The sequence below is a fragment of the Bufo gargarizans genome, chromosome 1 (genome assembly GCF_014858855.1).
Source record: "Bufo gargarizans isolate SCDJY-AF-19 chromosome 1, ASM1485885v1, whole genome shotgun sequence".
Taxonomy (NCBI): Eukaryota; Metazoa; Chordata; class Amphibia; order Anura; family Bufonidae; genus Bufo; species Bufo gargarizans.
Genome location: NC_058080.1, coordinates 39,079,167 through 39,102,573, shown reverse-complemented (window position 1 = coordinate 39,102,573; position 23,407 = coordinate 39,079,167). Strand labels below are relative to the sequence as shown.

The following is a 23,407-nucleotide window of genomic DNA, read 5'->3' as shown; positions in this document are numbered from 1 at the left end:
GTCACTAGTGGCATGACGGATCCGACAGGCTGTTCACCCGCCGGAACAGCCTGCCGGAGGTCCGTGCCGCTAGTGTGCAAGTACCCTTACATGCAGTTGCAAAAATATTCAGATCCAGGAGCTGGTTTGGAAAATTAGACAACCCCTTTAAGAAATGCTGCATTTAAAGGAGCTTCCCATACAATGAAATGACTGGTATAGGATTATAATACCGCTCTCCATTATCTGAACACCAATTTATTCTGTCACTTTAACAAGGCGCAGCAGCAGTAAAGGAGGTATAACACAAGTGACTTGCTCCAGATGCACCCGTCTCGGCAAGCTGTCTGCTTTTTGGCATGAAGAATATGGTTTAAATTGCTACTTTGTATAAACAAAGCTGTATTCTTTATTGACCATGATATGTGCTTGTTCTCTGCCAAAAGTGTGGGTGCAGCAGAAATTCAGACCCCGACGATTTACGGGAAGTGTCTTCAACTTGACGCCCCCCGTCCCACTCTGCTGAGTTCGCTCTTTTCACTGAAGCACAATGCCTGTGATGGCGGCTCTTCTCGCGGCTGGGTTATTGCAGCGCACAGTGACAGGTTCTACTGGTGCCGGATCCAAAAAGTTGTCAAACACAGGAATAGTAATAACGTTAACGATCAGCGGAGACTTTCAGCCAGTTCTCTGGGACGATTAGGCTTAGGATAGGCCATCGGTGGAGGTCCCACCTCCGAGACCTGCGCTAATCAGATTCTTGCCTTTCATTGTCTACATAGGCACATCCCAATCATGGAAGCAGCAGGCCCCTCTACTGTTCTGGAGGTCAGCCCCCCACGATCAAACATCGATGGGTAGGACATTGATGTTCTTGACCATGTCTCTATGGATACAGACTACAAACAAAGCTTGTGTAGTCAGATCTGTCATGTGTTATTCCCTCCCCTGTGATCCCTCCTTTTGCCAATCTCCAGACATTAGAAGAGGAGACAGATGGACGTAAAATATCACTGCAGGACCAGTCGTGTTCTTGTCCATTAATAAAATCAGATCCATCACTTGAAGCTTCTCGGTGCAAAACAAAATCTTTAACACAGTCCACCAGTGGCGTGCCTAGGGCGTTTGGCACCCGGGGCGGGTCCTTTCTCTGGCACCCCCCACCAATACTTAACAAAAATGGTACCCCCTTACAGTAGTATTGCCCTCATTGTCAACCTTCACAGTAGTTTTGTCCAGATATGTGCCCTCTCATGGTAGTTATGCCCATATTGTGCCCGTTCAAGGTAGTTATGCCTTCACTGTACAACTTTCACAGTAGTTATGCCCACATTGTGCCCCTTTAAAGTACTTATCCCTTCATTGTGCCCCCTTCACAGTTGTAATGCCCTCTTTGTGCCTCCCTCACAATAGTTATGCCCTCTCTGTGCCCATTTCAAAGTAGTAATGCCCTATCTGTGCCCCTTCACAGTTGTAATGCCCTCTCTGTGCCCCTTCAGAGTAGTTATGCCCTCACTGTGCCCATAACAGTAATAATGCCCACTGTGCCCCTTCATAGTAATAATGCCCACTGTGCCCCTTCATAGTAATAATGCCCACTCAGTGCCCCATAAGTTATGCCCACCCACTTTACAAGAGTAATGGCATTTGTGCTCCCTTCATAGTAGTAATGCCCATTGTGCACCTTCATAGTAGTAATGCCCATTGTGCCCCCTTTATAGTAATAATGTCCTCTGTGCCCCCACCATGGTAAAAAATGCCCTCTGTTAAATAAAACAAAACACAGTACCTACTCACCTTGTCCCGTTCCTGAAGCTCACAGTCCTCTCTCCCCTACAGACACAGATCGCTCTGCAGCACTGTGTGGGCGGAGTTTATGCAGATCTCCGGGCTGCAGGTTCCGCCCACACAGGCCGGCAGTGCGATCTGTGCCTGCAGGCTGAATGGTGGAGCGGGGACCATTCAGTGCGGGAGAGACAGAGCGCAGGGAGCTGAGTGATAGGACCACAGCTCCCCCCTGTGCTCCAGCAATGAACGCTTCCATTTATATTGATTAAAGCGCTCATTGCTTCTAGGCTCTGGCACCCCCTTAGAGCCGGCACCCTGGGCGGACCGCACCCGCCCCCCCACCCCCTCCTGGGCACACGACTGCAGTCCACACACCCCCGCCCCCTTTATACACTATAGGTGTCTTGTCATGTGCAAGAGGGGCCTTTTGGCTCATACAGGCACCAAGGTTCAGTTGTGACAGTCTCTCCTTTATTGTTCACCTCGGGTTTAAGGGTGACACCAAAGTAGTATTCCCTCACACAAACTGCATTATCCAGCAGAGGGCGACAACGAGCGGAGAAGAAAAACTCCTCCCAGGATATAAAGAATACATATTTTAAGAAAAAAAAAAAAAACTACTTAGACTTAGTTCACATCACCATTTAGGCTACTTTCACGAAAGCGTTTTTGCTAATCCATGACAGATCCAGCAAAAACGCTAGTGTGAAAGTAGCCTTAGGGCTCATGCACACGAACGTATTTTCTTTCCGCTTCCGTTCCGTTTTCTTTTTGCGGACCATATGCGAAACCATTCACTTCAATGGGTCCGCAAAAACAATGGAAGGTACTCCGTGTGCATTCCGTTCCCGTAATTCCGTTCCGCTAAAAAGTAGTGCATGTCCTATTATTGTCCGCAAATCACGGTCCGAGGCCCCATTCAAGTCAATGGGTCCACAAAAAATACGGAACGCATGTCATCCGTATTTTGTGGATCCATACTGTAGAAATGCTATGACCAGCCCACATTGCTCATGTGTTTGGTGATTAATAAGTTACTGTTTCCGATCCGCAAAAAAATGATCGCATACGGAAACCATACGGATATGTTTTGTGGAATAACGGAACGGAAGAGGACTTAAATCAAAAGGAAAAAAAACCTCAGATATGTAACAACGGATCCGTGAAAAACGGACCGCAAAACAACTATGGTCGTGTTCATGAGCCCTTAAAGGGGAACCTGTCACGTTGAACATGGTGTCTGAGCTGCAGGCAGCAGGTTATAGAGCAGGAGGAGCTGAGCAGATTGATATATAGTTTTATAGGAAAAGATTCAGTAAAACTTATAATTAAGGCTACTTTCACACTAGCGTTCGGGCGGATCCGTTCTGAACGGATCCGCCCATAATAATGCAGACGGAGGCTCCGTTCAGAACGGATCCGTCTGCATTAAAATTGCAAAAAAAAAGCTAAGTGTGAAAATAGCCTCGGACGGATCCGTCCAGACTTTCAATGTAAAGTCAATGGGGGACGGATCCGCTTGAAGATTGAGCCACATTGTGGCATCTTCAAACGGATCCGTCCCCATTGACTTACATTGTAAGTCTGGACGGATCCGCACGGATCCGCACGCCTCCGCACGGCCAGGCGGACACCCGAACGCTGCAAGCAGCGTTCAGCTGTCCGCCTGTCCGTGCGGAGGCGAGCGGAGCGGAGGCTGAACGCCGCCAGACTGATGCAGTCTGAGCGGATCCGCTCCATTCAGACTGCATCAGGGCTGGACGGCTGCATTCGGGTCCGCTCGTGAGCTCCTTCAAACGGAGCTCACGAGCGGACCGACGAACGCTAGTGTGAAAGTAGCCTTATCCATTGACATTCCTGCTCTTTCTGGGCTTTGAAGTCAGGGGGGCGGTCCTATCAGTGATTGACAGCTGTCTCTGTATACACAGTCAGAGGGAAGGCTGTCAATCACTGATAGCTCCGCCTCCTTGACTGCAAAGCCCAGAAAGAGCAGGAATTTCAATGGATAAATTATAAGTTTTACTGAATCTTTTCCTATAAAACTATATATTAATCTGCTCAGCTCCTCCTGCTCTATAACAAGCTGCCTGCAGCTCAGACACCATGTTCAACGTGACAGGTTCCCCTTTAACAAACCTATTTTCTGTAATGTCATTGTCATCTAACTTCATAATGCGTACCGCACCATTGATGTTAATGTCGACTGTGACTGAAGCGGCCCTTTATAATAACCGCTGGGGTCAGTGATGCTTTAAGACAGAAGCGCGCGTCGTACTGTAAGCAGCGAGGAGTCATAAGTCATCTCCGAGCGAAACAGACATTGAACTGAGCAGATGTCATTTTGGACAAAAGACTCCCAGAAGTTGGAGGTGTATTTAGCATAATTGCTTTGGAAGTTCTCGTGTGTCGCCTGTGAAAATGCATTTAGGCATTTCTCGTCTTTGCTCCGCTGAACAATAAGCCACATTTTCCCTGTATGCATAACATTACGGAGCTTGCTGTTCGCAACCGGAACCCGCCACCATTAAAAGCGCCCCCCCCCCCCTCCCGGCAAAACTTGCATTCATATTTTCCATTCCAAACAAATTTCAATTTTAATAAAACAGCCATTGACTTCCCAACAATCCGGGGTGTAATTAACGCTCGCGTCTAATTCTCTTAGTGCGCGGGATAGTCAACGTCTGAGCAAATCGCAATAAATAAAAACAAAAAAAAGGAGGTTGTTATGGAAACCGATTCAATATTCGGAACGATTGTACATTCTAAACATGGCCGGACGGAGCACCGAAGATCGCTGGGTGCGAAAATAAAAGCGGAGCCGGTGCTTTGTGCATTCATGCTGATAAGGACCTAAGAGGCTACAGCTGCTTTTATTTATCGAGGCGGGAACGGCGGACGCGAGGTTGTTTGGATTTGATAAATAACTTGCGCTGGAATAGAAGTGGAGAACAGTGAAGGGGGTGAACGGCTCGGAATTTTTGGAGAAAGGAGGAGAGATGCAAACAAGACCATCTGCGGCCGTGAGGACAGAGGGCAGATGTTGTGGATGCTGTGGAGCACCTGCCGCAGCTGACCCACACCCGTGCAAGAAAAATCCCCCAAAAAGGGTGGGGGAACTAAAGATGGCCATAGATTTAATTAGGAGTTTTAAGAAAAAGGGTAAAAAAAAAAAAAATGTGTATGAGGAGAAGGAGTCCCTCACCCACTTCTGCCGGCGCCGGATAGCTCCACCTATGGGTGAGCACCTATGACTGGTTATACAGAATGAGAAACTCGCTTTCTTCTAAAAAAAAAAAAAGAAAAAAAAAAAAAGCCACACCAGTATGGTATTGCAGTTCAGAAACAGCGCCACTCGTGTCCAGTGGTCGTTCCTGGTACTAGTGGTATGGCAGCTCAGTCCCATTCGATTGACTATTGAAATATCAGACACAGCCTATGAACTAAAAAAGTAAGGGAAGCTGAGAGGCCGAGGCTGGATGGGTCGTAAAAATGAAATCTACAGTATAAGGGGGCATTCACATGACTGTAAGTGTTCTAGGGCCGCACCGCAAAGGACAGGACATGTCCTATACTTTGACGCGACATGAAGCATTAAAGTCAATGGGTCTGCACTGTGATGCACCGAGCACACCGCCGGTAACCGTGTTTGTGGATAAGGGCGGGTTAGCATTTGCGTTATGGAATTCCGTTATAGGGTTCTGTTATAACAGAGTTATATAACCGAATTTTAGGACAGAATGCAAAATGGAAGCCTTTAAGAAGCATTCCGTTTTGCTCTATCCTAATACATTTCTATGGGGACAAATAACGTATTTTTTTTACCCTATAAGACGCACCTTTTCCCCCTAAAAGTAGGGGCAAAATGGCAGTGCGTCTTATGGGGTGAATGCTGCAATTTACAATGATACACCGCCGCCGCGATGCTGCACAGCGCAGCCAGCGGGTGTATCAGCGGGGAGGGAGGAGGGGCTGGGGGCCGGCATCTGGTTCTGTAATGGCAGCGGGGCCCGCTGCAGTCACTGTATTCTATTACACCGGGCCCCACTCACTGTAGTAATCATATAGGCAATGCTAAACTGTAGAATTCCTCTCCAATCCAGCCTGTAGTACTTACTACAATCTTCCGTAGCAGGCAGGAGGCCGAGCGGGCGGCAGCGTAACTCACTACGTCACGCACCTGCGCCTCCCACTTTATGAATGAAGCAGGAGGCGCAGGCGCGCGACGTAGTGAGTTACGCTGCCGCCCGCCCGGCCTCCTGCCTGCTACGGAAGATTGTAGTAAGTACTACAGGGCGGATTGCACATGATTTCTATAGTTTAACATTGCCTACAGGTTAGATATGATTACTACAGTGAGCGGGGCCCGGTAAAATAGAATACAGCGACTGCACCAGGCCCCGCTGCCATTACAAAACCAGATGCCGAACCCCACCCACTGTATTGGGGTCATTCTTTACACAGGGACACTGTTATGGGGGGAATCTGTGGATGAGATGCTATATATGTGTCATCCACAGATCCCCCCCATAGCAAAGTCATGCCATCCACAGATGCCCCCATAACAGTGCCATCCACAAATGCCCCCATAACAGTGCCATCAACAGATGCTCCCATAGCAGTGTCATCCACAGATCCCCCATAACAGTGTCCTCCACAAATCCCCCATAACAGTGTCATCCACAGATCCCCCATAACAGTGTCATCCACAGATCCCCCATAACAGTATCATCCACAGATCCCCCATAACAGTGTCAGCCACAGATCCTCCATAACAGTATCATCCACAGATCCCCTCCATAACAGTGTCATCCACAGATTCCCCCATAACAGTGTCATCCACAGATCCTCCATAACAGTATCATCCACAGATCCCCCATAACAATGTGATCCACAGATCCCCCATAACAGTGTCATCCACAGATTCCCCCATAACAGTGTCATCCACAGATTCCCCCATAACAGTGTCATCCACAGATTCCCCCATAACAGTGTCATCCACAGATTCCCCCATAACAGTGTCATCCACAGATTCCCCCATAACAGTGTCATCCACAGATTCCCCCATAACAGTGTCATCCACAGATCCTCCATAACAGTGTCATCCACAGATCCCCCATAACAGTGTCATCCACAGATCCCCCATAACAGTGTCATCCACAGATCCTCCATAACAGTGTCATCCACAGATCCCTATAACAGTGTCATCCACAGATCCCCCATAACAGTGTCATCCACAGATCCCCCATAACAGTATCATCCACAGATCCCCCATAACAGTGTCAGCCACAGATCCTCCATAACAGTATCATCCACAGATCCCCTCCATAACAGTGTCATCCACAGATTCCCCCATAACAGTGTCATCCACAGATCCTCCATAACAGTATCATCCACAGATCCCCCATAACAGTGTCATCCACAGATCCCCCATAACAATGTGATCCACAGATCCCCCATAACAGTGTCATCCACAGATCCCCCATAACAGTATCATCCACAGATCCCCCATAACAGTGTCATCCACAGATTCCCCCATAACAGTGTCATCCACAGATCCTCCATAACAGTGTCATCCACAGATCCTCCATAACAGTATCATCCACAGATGCCCCCATAACAGTGTCATCCACAGATCCCCCATAACAGTGTCATCCACAGATCCCCCATAACAGTGTCATCCACAGATCCCCCATAACAGTGTCATCCACAGATCCCCCATAACAGTGTCATCCACAGATTCCCCATAACAGTGTCATCCACAGATCCCCCATAACAGTGTCATCCACAGATCCCCCATAACAGTGTCATCCACAGATCCCCCATAACAGTGTCATCCACAGATCCCCCATAACAGTGTCATCCACAGATCCCCCATAACAGTGTCATCCACAGATCCCCCATAACAGTGTCATCCACAGATCCCCCATAACAGTGTCATCCACAGATCCTCCATAACAGTGTCATCCACAGATCCCTATAACAGTGTCATCCACAGATCCTCCATAACAGTGTCATCCACAGATCCCCCATAACAGTGTCATCCACAGATCCTCCATAACAGTGTCATCCACAGATCCTCCATAACAGTATCATCCACAGATGCCCCCATAACAGTGTCATCCACAGATCCCCCATAACAGTGTCATCCACAGATCCCCCATAACAGTGTCATCCACAGATCCCCCATAACAGTATCATCCACAGATCCCCCATAACAGTGTCAGCCACAGATCCTCCATAACAGTATCATCCACAGATCCCCTCCATAACAGTGTGTCATCCACAGATCCCCCATAACAGTGTGTCATCCACAGATCCCCATAACAGTGCCATCCACAGATCCCCATAACAGTGTCAACCACAGATCCCCATAACAGTGTCATCCAGAGATCCCCTCCATAACAGTGTGTCATCCACAGATCTCCCATAATAGTGTGTCATCCACAGACCACCATTAGTTCAAAACCCAGCAAAAGCACACCTTTTGGTTCAAAATATTATTTTTCTTATTTTCCTCCTCAAAAACCTAGGTGAGTCTTATGAGCCGGTGCGTCTTATAGGGCGAAAAATACGGTAACGGTTCTGTTTGACTCCGTTATACATGATGGAAAAAAAGTCCTGTCGACAGCAACATGGGGGGAGCAATCTTTATGCCATCGCTCGTCACCATGCTGTACAGTGGTTTGCCGGCGTCAGATCGTTATTAGATAGCACAATCTGCCGCCGGCAAATCCTGATCTTCAGCATTCTGAAAGATCTGGATTGCCTGATAAACGAGCTCATTCATCATGCAATTGGCGGCAGTATTACACTGCAAGATGACCGCTAACAAGCGTTTATACAAACACTTGTTACCGATCATCGGGCAGAAAATCTGCCCAATACATCATTAAGGGTCGTCTCTTCATTCTCTTCTCACCTGAATCTGCAGCGTCCCTCACCCCTGCCCCCTATGTTGCTGAGTGAATTTGGTAGTGAACGGGTATGGAGGCCTTTGAGTGTTAGATGAGTTATTTGTGGTAATGAGGCACCATCTATAGTATAAACCTCAGTACTGAACTATTGGTTAAAAGATTGGTCTTATTTAGAGGCAGTAGTACTGATTGCTTCAGACAATGCAGAAAAATAGTACCCAAAGGTAGTTAGGGGTCATATACCTGGCTGTCTTCACACCAATAAGACCACAATATTATAGCAATACAGCTCAATTTTTATGATACAGAGCTCCAAACCCACTAAATAAATGATAAAATTCTGAATGCTTGCAGCCACCACTAGGGGGAGCTCACTGCATTCTATCCATACATGGAACTCTATGATAAATAGGTATTCAGTAAATTCACAAGCTCCCTCTAGTGGTGGCTGCAGGCAACCAGAAGCTTTGGTCGGTGTTAAGATCTATTAAGAAATTAATCAGCCCAGAATTTTGGATTTGGACCTAAAAACAGCCAGGCAAAACCATGGTTCAGTGGTTTGGGAGCTGGGTCTATGCTCGTTAACCCTTTACAATGTGATATGTGTGTGTGTGATCCTGCACATACAGTATGTGCATCACTGTGGTATTGTGGGTACTGCTGGGCAGGGATTAAGGGGTTATAGTAACAATTTTGCATATAAATCTGCAGGGAGATGCTTGTACCATTTTTAGCAAAGCAGCAACGAGTAAAAGTCCATAAAGAGCCATCGTGCCACAGGTTGTAAAAACCTGCAGACAAAACCATTATTTTTCCTCTTTACAAATAATGCAAAAGAAAATGACATGATAACGGCTCCACCTACTGTTACATTGTTTCTGTGAAATTGATTTTCTTTCCAGGCTGAGCATGTAAATAAATAGCTTTTATGTGCAATTGTTGAAGAGCAGCAGAGCCCAGAACGCCAAAGCTATTTATTTGTCTACAGTCAGATAACTCACCTAGCCAAAGAGAGAGAGAGGAGAAGAAGGCCCAGGGAGGGCAGTAGAGAGGGTGACACAGAGAGAGAGGATAGTTCTGGGAATATCAGGGACAAGAGAAGGAAGAGAAGGTACCAGTAAAGAAAGAGAGAGAGAGGAGAAGAAGGCCCAGGGAGGGCAGTAGAGAGGGTGACACAGAGAGAGAGGATAGTTCTGGGAATATCAGGGACAAGAGAAGGAAGAGAAGGTACCAGTAAAGAAAGAGAGAGAGAGGAGAAGAAGGCCCAGGGAGGGCAGTAGAGAGGGTGACACAGAGAGAGAGAGGATAGTTCTGGGAATATCAGGGACAAGAGAAGGAAGAGAAGGTACCAGTAAAGAAAGAGAGAGAGAGAGGAGAAGAAGGCCCAGGGAGGGCAGTAGAGAGGGTGACACAGAGAGAGAGAGGATAGTTCTGGGAATATCAGGGACAAGAGAAGGAAGAGAAGGTACCAGTAAAGAAAGAGAGAGAGAGAGAGAGAGAGAGATGAAAAGAGGAAAACACGTAGATGAAGAGGTGAGACAGGAAGAGAGACAAAGACTGGAAACTGAAAGTATAGGGAGACATAGAGGAGAAGAAGACGTAGAGGCGAAGACAGGAAGGGAACGTAGGGAAAGAGGAAAAGAAGAAAAAAACACAAGGAACAAGAGGAAGATAATGGAAAGAATAAGAGAAAAGGAAGAAAAGATTGGAATGGTAAAAAGGAGAGACATGGAAAAGGGAGAGGGTGAGATGTGAAGAGAAAGTAAAAAATAATCAGCCGTAAATAAAAAAAAATCTAAACTCTCTATAAAGAGACAATAAAGAGGATGTCAGTGGAAAGTAGTAAAAGAGAGTCAGATATGGAAAGTACTGTGGTCCTGGGTTCAAATCTAAAGTCCAATAGCAGCATAAAGGGGGTCATTTACTAACCAGACATACTCCTATATTAGGTGTATTTCTGGCGCAGATTGCACCTCAATCTGTGACTTTTCCCCGTTCACGGCAGGTCTAAGGGCTCTTTCACACCTGCGTTCTTGTCTTCCGGCATAGAGTTCCGTCGTCGGGGCTCTATGCCGGAAGAATCCTGATCAGTTTATCCTAATGCATTCTGAATGGAGAGAAATCCATTCAGGATGCATCAGGATGTCTTCAGTTCCGGACCGGAACGTTTTTTGGCCGGAGAAAATACCGCAGCATGCTGCGCTTTTTGCTCCGGCCAAAAATCCTGAAGACTTGCCGCAAGGCCGGATCCGGAATTAATGCCCATTGAAAGGCATTGATCCGGATCCGGCCTTAAGCTAAACGTCGTTTCGGCGCATTGCCGGATCCGACGTTTAGCTTTTTCTGAATGGTTACCATGGCTGCCGGGACACTAAAGTCCTGGCAGCCATGGTAAAGTGTAGCGGGGAGCGGGGGAGCAGCATACTTACCGTCCGTGCGTCTCCCGGGGCGCTCCAGAGTGACGTCAGGGCGTCCCACGCGCATGGATGACGTGATCACATGGCACGTCATCCATGCGCATGGGGCGCTCTGACGTCACTCTGGAGCGCCCCGGGAGCCGCGCGGACTGTAAGTATACCGCTCCCCGCTCCTACTATGGCAACCAGGACTTTAATAGCGTCCTGGCTGCCATAGTAACACTGAACGCATTTTGAAGACGGATCCGTCTTCAAATGCTTTCAGTACACTTGCGTTTTTCCGGATCCGGCGTGTAATTCCGGCAAGTGGAGTACACGCCGGATCCGGACAACGCAAGTGTGAAAGAGCCCTAAGTGGGCATGGCATGGGCATTAGCCCATCTCATTTACCAGGCGTAGAAAATGGTCTAAATGTAGGTCAGCTAGGATCCACCTCCAACTATAGGGGATATTAAATATACTAAATAAATCACCCCAAAAGTATTTATGTTCTCCTCATGTTTGCACAGGTTCTCTCCCACACTCCAATAGGTTATTTGGCTTCCAATGCAATTGGCCCTTGTGTGTAAGACATAGGGGCCCCACTGGGGACAGGAGCTGATGTGAATGGTAAGAATCACTGCAGTGCGTTTTACATTTTAAAAATTCATCCGGAAGAAGTCTATTCCCCAGATTTATAGTTCTTTTGGTGGAGAAGCTTTGACGCTTCTGGAGACTGAACTTCTTCTCCAGTCGGAGGCAGCGCCCCCTTGTCTTTTGAGGGGGTTTTACATGGAACAGCTTTTCACCATATTTTTTGTATGGCCCATTTATATATTTGTATATAATGGAATTTAATTATTTTAATCTTTCCTCATAACTAAGACCCTCCATGCCCTTTATCAGTTAAGTCGCTCTCCTCTGTACTTTTTCCAGCACCAGGGCATCCTTTATATGGACTGGTGCCCAGAACTGAACTGCATATTCCAGATGAGGCCGCACTAACGCTTTGTAAAGTGGTAGTATTACATCCCTGCCCCGCAAGTCCATGCCTCACTTAATACATGACAATATCCTGATAGCCTTAGAAGCAGCTGATTGACATTGTGTGCTGTTATTTTATCTTTGATCAACAAGGACTCCCAAATCCTCCTCAAAAGACACAAAGTAACAAAAGTAAGAGAAAGAAAAAGTGACACAGAGAACAGAAACAGTCACAGAGAAATATGAAAGACGGGGAGAAAACAAGGAAATTGAAAGAAAGAAAAGAAAGGGAAACAGAGGACATACCTGATGAGGATAGCAAGAAGGTAAAGAAAAGGATAAGACACAGTGAAGAGCGATATTGGAGTAAGAAATGCAATGGACCTACAAAGAGTGCGCAGCCACCAAACGCTTTCATTTACAAAAGAACCTTTAGGCTAGGTCTACACTACGACATTTGTCGCGTGACATTTTGTTGCACTACAATTTTTTATAATGGCAGCCTATGCTGTCGCACTGCGACATGCGACATGCTGCGACACGACAGTCGCAAAAAAACATTCAAGATGGATTTTTCTGCGACTGTTGCGTCACAATCGCAGCATGTCGTAGTGCAACACCATAGACTACCATTATAAAATTGTCGCGCAACATGTTGCAGTGTAGTTGCGCCCTATGTGTTGCGCGACACGTTGTCGTGTAGACCTAGCCTTAAAAATATGAGATCTGGAAGGCGATTGGTTGGTATGGACCTTAATATGGGGAAAGCAGAGGTAAATATATACCAATATAAAGCACTGATGTGTGGACATAAGGGCCCCCCCCCCCCCACCACCCCACCACCCCACCACCCACATCAATAGAAATAGACGTCTGAGAACTAGAAAAAGAAGAGAATACGCATGTGAAAAGCAAGGAGGTGAACAATGGACACTACATCAGTGCGGCCTAACTTCTATCCTGAGGCAGAACGTGACCTAGATTCCTGTGTTTTACATCTTTTTGTTAATTACATGCTCCATTTTAGCTAAGAACCTGACAGCAGTAATGCAGAGTGAGATCTCAGAAATAACTTACAAAAAGACTACCTCCACTGGGGCAAAAATTCCTCCATGCTCCATAAATTTGGCAAAATCTTCCTCAGAAGGTAATTAAAGGGTTTTTTCTGGGATTTAGATATTGATGATGTATCTAGGACAGGTCATCAATATGGCCACTACACAGTGGATGGAGCTTTCAGCTTCAAGCTCAGTACTGTATACTTTTCTGTTCGATTTCAACATGTCTGATCCTTTGGTTCTCAGGGGAGATAAGCTGCTGCCAGAAGTGTCTGGCAATGACATACTCTTCCTCTCCCAACTGAGAACACATACATGTCAGCCAAACTAGTGCTCTGCATTAAAAGGGTTATCCCATGAATAATGTAAAAAAATGAAAACCAGACACCATATAGTACATGACAATCCCTTTCTAACAAAGCTAGAACCAGCCCTGTACCTCACATGGATCCAGAGATCTCCACATTCATTGCTCTGCTAGATTTATATCAAGCTGGCAGCTCAGGAGGAGTGCCCATGCTCTCCTTATCACAGCTCAGGAGGCGTGTCCATGCTCTCCTTATCACAGCTCAGGAGGCGTGTCCATGCTCTCCCTATCACAGCTCAGGAGGCGTGTCCATGCTCTCCCTATCACAGCTCAGGAGGCGTGTCCATGCTCTCCCTATCACAGCTCAGGAGGCGTGTCCATGCTCTCCCTATCACAGCTCAGGAGGCGTGTCCATGCTCTCCCTATCACAGCTCAGGAGGCGTGTCCATGCTCTCCCTATCACAGCTCAGGAGGCGTGTCCATGCTCTCCCTATCACAGCTCAGGAGGCGTGTCCATGCTCTCTATCACAGCTCAGGAGGAAGTTCAAGGATGAAACTGAGCATGTGCGGCCATCTCAGTGAGCAGGTCAAAGAAATAAGAAATTAAGTGGCGCTATACAGATACATTTTATTGAATAACTCACTGGTTATACTAAATTTTTAATTACATGCAATTACAAAAGTATTCAGATCCAGGAGCTGGTTTGCAAACTGTAGAATATTTTTCGTGGGACAACCCCTTTATCTTTCTTTTAAGTTTGGTGGGGCCTGTGCAAAATTCGCATGAGATTTAACCTACCCTTGAAGTGCACCCTGTCTCGATTCTGCCTTCTTGCAGACAGAATTGAGTTTAGTAGGTTACTTGCTATCATGTGAACGCAGAATCACCTATTCTATAGCGCAGTGGCTTCCATATCCACAGGATAACACTACCTGGATGATGCTAAGGGAGAGCGTAACAGTATCTACTACACGGCTTCCCTGCATGCTTTGTGATCTTTGCTCTGAAGCACAATGGATAGGGAACGTGTCTAAATGTTGTAACCCTTCCCAATTCAACACCCTTAATACACCTTTAATTGCAAACATAGTGGCCAAGCAGACCTTTACTTTATTCGCAACTTACCGCATTCTTCGCTCTATAAGACGCACCTTTTTACCCCAACAGTGTTATAAAGTGGATACCGTTATGGAAGGGCTCACTATACGCAGGAGGCTTGGGGAGCAGTGACTGTAGCTCTGGCTATACTCACCGCGCCCTGGTCTTCTTCCGACAGCGTACAGCGCCAGGACTTAGTGCTCTCACTATGACCTGGCTCTGTGCAAAGTCAGGGCACAGTGCAGTGTGGGACTGAAGAAGACCAAGGAGTGGCGAGTGCAGGAGAGACCTCTGGATCTGCAGAGTGGTAGCAGAGCAGGAGAACTAAGTTAATTTATTTATTTTATCGCTAATAGGAGTCTGATCTCAGATCTAATATGGGGGTCTGATATAGGGGTCTGATCTGTGCCTTGATGAGGGTATGATATGTTCCCTTATGGGGGTCTGACATGTGGGTCTGATCTGAGGTCTGATATGGGGGTCTGATCTGAGGTCTGATATGGGGGTCTGATCTGAGGTCTGATCTGGGGTCTGATATGGGGGTCTCATTTGAGGGCTGATATGAAGGTCTCATTTAAAGTCTGATGAAGGTTGGAGGTCTAATTCGGAGTTCTGATGAAGATTGGAGGAATGATCTGAAGTCTGCTGCAAAAAATTTTTTTTTCTTATTTTCCTCTAAAACCTAGGTGTGTCTTATTATCAGGAGCGTCTTATAAAACGAAAAATACGATCGTTATATGGTCTAATGTAGATGATTGCAAGTTCCACATTATGGCCTCTAAGCAGATACCGTCCACCTCACTCTGCGCAGCTGTATGAGACCATGTCATCTTGCCCCCTCTAGTGGTGTTCTGAGGGACACTACAATACTGGATGCTATTCTGTGACCATACATTCATTCATTGCCGGGCTAGCACTTGACAATCAAGCCACATTCATATGGGACAAGCGTCTCTGTGCCATCCATATAATGAATCACATTTCATTTGAAGCTGTTTTCTTTGGAACAAAAGCCTCAGTTCATCAGTTACAGATGCAGATTGGGACTATCCTATTTCCTATTCATTACATAATTTTTGCTCTGCCTCCATTTGTTCAACTCACATTCAATAAATGAGTAACTGGACCGGTGCCCTGGTAAACGGCCCCGCTCCAAGATAAGCAATGGCACAAACAAGAGACACAGAGCTGGAAACGAATTGTCTTCAAATCAAAAGTCTGGAGTCAAACTTTTTCCATCTGTTATAAAAACCGCTCTGGGGGGTAACGGCGAGAAGGACAAATGTACATACACCATATATAGTTCTTAAAGGAGAACAACTGGAGGAGCCTTATCCAACCTATGGTTTTGCAACTGTAGAGAAACGTCAACTCCCGGGATTATTGACAGTCTGCTGGGAGTTGTAGTGGTGTGAGAGTCAGTAATAGGAAAGAACTGATCTGTGAAGAAGCATCCTTAAAAAGTATCTGTCAGCAGGATCAATCCATTTAAACCAGGCATTGTGCATTATAATAAGGTTGATCCTGCTGATTAAAATGATACCCGTCTTGTGAAAATCGGTTGCGGCGTTCCCGAGAAAATGACTTTTTAGTCTTTCTGCATGCGAGGGCTTCAGTGCTCTGAGGGGTGTGGCCAGCACTGGTAAGCTGAGGAGCACTGAGGGTCTGGGCTCCGCCCCCTTTAGTGCGCTGAAGCCCTCATTTACAGAAAGAATAAAAGCCTTTTTTCTCGGGAACGCCAGAACCGATTTTCACAAGACAGTTATCATTTTAATCAGCAGGATCAAGCCTACCAGGCAGTATGCCTGGTTTAGCATGGTTGATCCTGCTGCCAGGTCCTGTTTAAAAGGGCTGTGAGGCAGAATGGGTTACAAATAAAATAAGTGTTACTCACCTCACTGCCATTCTGATGCTAGTCTCCACTTCCTGGTCTGGTTCTGACACTCAGAGAATGAATGCCTGATCAGGCACTCACTGGCCACATATTTGACCCGACTCATCCAGTGATTGGCTAAGCACGCATCTACAGGTATTTCCTGGGTGTGAAGCCGGAAGCAAAATTGTTGTAAACTTGGAGATCCCCTTTAAGGTGTTTATGAGCCCAAAACGTATTTACTAAAGGACACCATCAAATACATCAAACTATTATATGCAATAAATACTGGAGATATATTAGAAAATAAATAGTTTTGTCTGCATCAGCATGCTGATGGTTTCCAGAATATAAAAAGGTTAATGCATAAATACAGTACATTACACAGAATTTACACTGGATGAATACAATTCTTGCCTTTAAACCACCATGAAATTGACAACATCCGTCTTGCTCAGAGTTCAAGAATCTACTGAAGGAAACATCAGATGTACTATTGTAACACCCCAGAGTTGTGTTACTACACGCCTCTACCCCGCTACTATCTCCTAAGAGCTTTATACTGTCATCAGATGTGATTTTGCTCATGTCTTTCACAAATTTGCATAAAACTATGTTAAATACTATTGTTCCTGTAATTTGCCTGGTAACCAGTAGGTGCCAGCAACACATTGGCAAGTAAAGTCCCAGTTTAGTGAATGGATTATTCCAGCTTAGCTCCCCCTCTGTGGAGAGGGGGGCTGTTCCCACATCCTGCAGCATGGGTGGAGAAGGAAGTTAGAGTCAGTGTAGCCTCCTCCTTGCTAGGGGAAGGCTGTGTGTGTGAGGAGTTCACCTGCATAGGGAAGACAGCAAGGACCGAGTCTCGGCTGAGACTTTGCCAAATACCCAGTCTGAGCACCTGCAGCCTCTGCTGGATGAGGAAAGCAGAAAACTACAGACAAACTCCACAGTACCAGGAAGAAAGCATCCCCTGAGAATCCATCTGAGAGATAAGTACAGAGACCTAGGAGAAGCCAATTCCTCCTCAGCTAGTCTGTCCCCACACAGCAGAGTTCACATTTAAAGCAGAAGTACTCATTCCTGCCAATCATTGCCAAAACCTGCTGGGACCAAAAGACCAAAGCTGTATACTGCTAGGATGCAAGTTATTTCAAGTAAAGCAAAATTTGAACTTCATCTAAAGGTCTGGACATCATTTACTATCACTACACTCAAATTTATTGCAAGTGACCCAGGAGTCCAGCCGTACCCAGGTAGGAGACACCGTGACACAACTACCACCAAACTACAGAGACATTATAGGCCATTACACCACTCTAGCATTCCTAATCTGGGATGTGCGTTATAACACCTTGGAAGGGCCCTGGAGTAGTACCCTGCGCACGCTGCAACTGGCGTCACGACAAATACCGAACTTTAACAACTCGTATCCTGGCTATTGCACTATATGGTCTAGTCCAGGGATCAACAACCTCCGGCACTCCCTCCAGCTCCAGCTGTTCTGACACTACAACTCCCATAATGCTCCGTTGACTTCTATGAGAGTTAGAAGAACAGCTGAGCATGTTGGATGCTGGTTGTTGTAGTTTCACAGCAGCTGGAGTGCTGAAGGTTGTTGATCCCTGGTCTAGTCTGTTACAGTGCTAAATACCGAGCAGTGGCCAGATGGAGCTGATAACCATCCAGACATGTCCGATGCCTGATTAAATTGATTGTTAATGGTTGTGTAGTTTCATGGGTAAATCTGCTGTTTACCTGCAATAGTGCGGCCATTATTAATCAATTTGAAAACGGAGCCAGCAGCGTGGTGGTGGAGATTCCAGCCAAATATGAGTGCCTGGATGTGGGGCGGTAGCTGTACCCGGTTTCTCCTCACTGCCTACACTCTCCACAGTATCCTTTCAGTCAGCCGGTAAATAACTGTCACAACTACGCTGTGATTGCCCTACGTCTATGAGTAGTCCAGGGACATTATTATTAATTTAATTTACTGCCCTAGACCTCCAAAGATGTTATCATTGACTCCTTCACTGCCCTAGCACACCAGGGATGTTATCACTGACTTCATTACTTCCCTAGACCACAATAAATGTTATAATTGACTCCTTCACTGCCCTAGACCACCAGAGATGTTATCATTGACTTCTTCACTGCCCAAGCTTACCAGAGATGTTATCACTGACTCTATTACTGTCCTAGACCACCAGAAATGTTATCATTGACTCCTTTAATGCCCTAGCTCACCAAAGATGTTATCACTGACTCCTTTACTGTCCTAGACCACAAGAAATGTGACCATTGACTCCTTTACTGCCCTAGACCACCAGAGATGTTATCATACTCCTTTACTGACCAAGCCCACCAGAGATGTTATCACTGACTCCTTTACTGCCCTAAAATACCAAAAATGTTATCATTGACTCCTTCAATGCCCTAGACCACCAGAGATGTTATCATTGACTTCTTCACTGCCCAAGCTCACCAAAGATGTTATCACTGACTCCTTTACTGTCCTAGACCACCAGAAATGTTATCATTGACTCCTTCAATGCCCTAGCCCACCAAAGATATTATCATTGACTCCTTCACTGCCCAAGCTCACCAAAGATGTTATTACTGACTCCTTCACTGTCCTAGACCACAAGAAATGTGGTCATTGACTCCTTCACTGCCCTAGACCACCAAAGATGTTATCATACTCCTTAACTGACCTAGCCCACCAGAGATCTTATCACTGACTTCTTTACTGCCCTAAACCACCAGAAATGTTATCATTGACTCCTTCAATGTCCTAGCCCACCAGAGAGGTTATCATTGACTCCTTCACTGCCCAAGCTCACCAGAGATGTTATCACTGACTCCTTTACTGTCCTAGACCACAAGAAATTTTATTATTGACTCTTTCACTGCCCTAGAGCACCAGAGATGTTATCATACTCCTTTACTGTCCTAGACCACCAGAAATGTTATCATTGAATCCTTCAACGCCCAAGCTCACCAGAGATGTTATCACTGACTCCTTTACTGTCCTAGACCACAAGAAATGTTATTATTGACTCCTTCACTGCCCTAAACCACCAGAGATGTTATCATATTCCTTTACTGACCTAGCTCACCAGAGATGTTATCATTGACTCCTTCACTGCCCAAGCTCACCAGAGATGTTATCACTGACTCCTTTACTGTCCTAGACTACAAGAAATGTTATTATTGACTCTTTCACTGTCCTAGACCACAAGAAATGTTATCATTGACTCCTTCAATGCCCTAGACCACCAGAGATGTTATCATTGACTCCTTCACTGCCCTAGACCACCAGACATGTTATGACCTCTTCAGTCGTATAACCCCAAAGGGATTGCACACATAACCCCTTCACTGCTCTAGACCAGCAGGAATGTTATTAACCCTTTCACTGCCCTAGTTCACCAGGGATATTACCATTAACCTTTTACTGTATCTGATATATCCTTGCTATTAAAGACTCTAGCTGTCATCTTTCTCATCTTTAAAAGCAAAGAATCTTGGTTTTAAATCAAGACCAGGATTGTGATCTAGCCTAACAAGGGTAGAACAGGATTAATTTAATATTGTTTTCTGATGATTTCTACATAAATATGGAAACAGACATTTTGGCTAAATCACTACAACTGCAGGTGCAGAAATTTGCTTTACATCAGGATACCTGGACAGAAAATGTTAAAATAGTCAGGAATGACTTGTGACAGTAGTAGTGAGTATGCTCAGCATCATATGCAGAGGCTACTGCTCTGGGAGTGGTAGGAGGAAGAGAGCTAAATCCATCACCTCTTGGAAATGTGCTCCTCCTTATCTACCTCTGTCTTTAAAAAATAGACATGCTTTAGTTTTTTTTTTATTGTAATCCTGCCTGTAATGATAGTGAGCTGACTGCTGACCTATTGTGCATGCAGCCACTATATGATATGTAGGAAGTTACATGGAAAGTGAAATATATCACCACTGAATGCTTTAAAAAATATGCCCAATATGTGGTTACTAAAACATAAGGATATAATAAAAAGCCATTTTTTTACCTGCCTCAGGCGAACTTCGCATCATTGGCCAAGGGGTTGTGTTGCTTCCAGATGTAGGGGCCAGAGCATGCTGAGCCCTCCAAGCCAGAGGGTATGGAGCTGCAAGAAAGAAGAGGGTATGAGTGACTCTGCAAACTGCAGGATTTATCAAGGTACAATCAGCATTCCATATATTTCTTCATGGTCAACCACCAATTCATTCAGTTTATTATGCCTAATGCAGGGCCCGATGGGGTGGCACATTAGACTTCATTACAAAGGACACTACACAATTCCTGTACCACCTTCTCAAGCCCTGTGTAAGCTATGACACTCTTATGGCGGTGTCCCAGTCTCGCCTCTGCTTTGCTCTTCCCCGCGGGCACAGGTGCCACTTTGTTCGCTCACCCTCCAGCTGGCCCCATCAGCATCCTTCTCCAATCCAGTGGACTGGCCGCCGGAATGCTCCTACGCTCTTCTCTCCTTGCAGGCTGTGGAGTGTCGTTCTAGGGTATATAGGGTACCCCCCAGCAGTGTCAGACTGGGGTACTTAGGGCCACCAGTGTAACTGATTCGGGGGGCCAACCTTAGGGCTCCTGCACACTAACATATTCCATGTCTGTACTATTCACTTCACTTGAATGTAAATTCAAAAAATATAAAAATGACTCAGTGTGCATTCCGTGTCTGTATGTCCACATGGCCGCAAAATAATAGAACAGACAAGGATAGGACTGTTCTATTAGGGTCCAGCTGTTCTGTTCTGCATAATATAGAATGCACACAGTATCCATGTTTTGCGCAATTTGCAGACTGATCTCAGAAACGGAAAGCCAAAACACGAGTGTGAAAGTAGCCTCAGCTGTCAATCAAACAGAGACTAGTCCAGGAGGTAGTGGACTAGTGGTTCCCCTGCAGCGGAGACCAGATTGTTGTATAGGGGTTAAAGGGAGAATAACAGGGGACTGCCAGGATAACGCCCACTGTCTAACAAACAGTGTATCTGATTCCCCAGCAGTGTTCCTTTAACTCATATTAAAGATCAAATTGATTCTTCCTATATTTTTTTAAAATTCCGATTGTAATGAACCTGAATTTCTTCAGCTTCAGAGAGATAGATATAGAAGCCAACACATAACATTCAGATTAAAAGATATGTACAAACTAAAGGACAAGAAAACTGGATGTCCCCATGTAACACTCCTCGGGAAAAGACTTGTGCAAATCAATTTTCCTTCCAAAAGGACAAGAAAATTGAGTGTCTCACAGCAGCTGATGTATCATAGCTATCCAATGTCAATGCTTAGCTTTAAAAACAGGCTACAAAGCATAACTGGGCTAATAGCTAAGTCAGCATCTCATCCTATAGCGCTTTCCATGCGATTACCATATAACAGAGCAGATCAGAGAAAATTGGCTTAGCTAGCTGAGAGGCCTTTGTTGGGGCCTACAGGGGTACTCTTTCTCATTATTGAGAGAACCTGGTATGTGTGAGGAGTATTGTAGGTTCTGGGAAAATATATGCAAATTAGCATATCTTACTTCTGCCGACATCTTTGTCTATTTGAAGAAAAGCTAATTTGAGTGTCTTTCCCAGAAACCTAAAGATATTCAAATGAGCTTTCCTTCCAAAAAGAAAAGAAAGCTAAGCTTTGCTAATTTGCATATATTTTTTCCAAAAATGGAGAGCAGTGTTGCCTTACCTACAATACTCCTCATGCATAATATACGCTCTGGATAGTGAAAAATAGTACCTCCCAGATCCCCTGACAAAGGCCTCTCAGCTAGCTAAGCTAATTTTATCTGCTCTGATAAAGGGTAATCACCTGGAAAGAGCAACAAGATGAAATTCTTACTCCGCTATTAGCCAAGTTATAGTCTGTTTTAAGCATTGACTTAAACAGCTGACTTGGATAGCTATTTAACATCTGCTGGTGTCATACACTCCGTTTTCTTGTCCTTTTTTGAAGGAAAACAGATTTGCACAACTTTCAGAATTAATTCGTCTCAGAATAAAAAAAATTGAAAAATCTGGCGAATCAGACCCAAAACGAATTTCAAGAAATTCTCTCATCTTTAACTCATATGAATACTTAACTTTTCATATTAGCCACTAGAGGTCAGCAAAACAGAAATAGAATCCCAGCTGCTAAACCAGTCTCATTTTACAGCTGCTGCGATAAATCCCGTATAATCAGCAATATGGTCGCTTCACTATTATTTACTGTTAAATAGTGTTATAAATTACACAGGACATTTGTGGTGTTTGTTTCATAAATTATACAAATTATATTATAAATTACACAAGTCTTTCCCTTACTTGTTCTTCCTTTGGGCTTACTTTCCAATGGGTTCACATCAGCGGTAGCAATTTCCGTTGTTCTGCTACGTTTTTTGATGGAATCTGCAATAGAGACCCTGAACAGAGACTCCGATGCAGGTGTGAACATACTTTTAGTTGTTTCCTTTGGTGTTGATGCTTTTTAGCTCTGCTCTACTAGGAAAGTGTTGTAATCAGTGGCTATAGATTAGTTGTATTGTTTATGAAACACTAATGTAGTCTGAAATGTATTTCCTGCCTCATCATAGGCTTGGATTGCTGTTTGATCCCACCCAAATGCTTTACACTGCAGCTCTGCTTGTCAAGTTTGGTTGGTCCTTATAGCCAGCATATGAAGTGTTAATTTCCATTACTGCCGAGATGGAATCACAATAAGAGTAACTAGGCCATTAGAGATAAAAAAATAAAGGTAACTGCTACACATAGACTGCGACACGTGAGCATCAACAAGGCGGAACCTGTATTCTACCTTAAAAAGGATTTCTGTGGCGCCAGACGGTGATGAATCATGTCATCCTGGCACCATCTAGTGCCATAAAAATATAATGCAATGTAAATTACGACCCACTACATTGATTTCTGTAAAGTACATTGGATTATAAATTACACCTCTGAATTTGTATGAGCGGAA

The 23,407-nt window shown here is 45.2% G+C and overlaps 1 protein-coding gene across 2 annotated transcripts in view; it reads right to left on the bottom strand.

Annotated features, from left to right (window-relative positions):
• The window catches only part of CTBP1 (C-terminal binding protein 1), a 291,924-nt gene that overhangs the window by 241,580 nt on the left and 26,937 nt on the right, over positions 1 to 23,407 (bottom strand). For both annotated transcript variants that reach the window (XM_044294954.1, XM_044294936.1), the window contains exon 2: positions 20,457 to 20,555. In XM_044294954.1, coding sequence (XP_044150889.1) covers positions 20,457 to 20,555 — 99 coding nt within the window. The remainder of the gene's footprint in view (positions 1 to 20,456; positions 20,556 to 23,407) is intronic.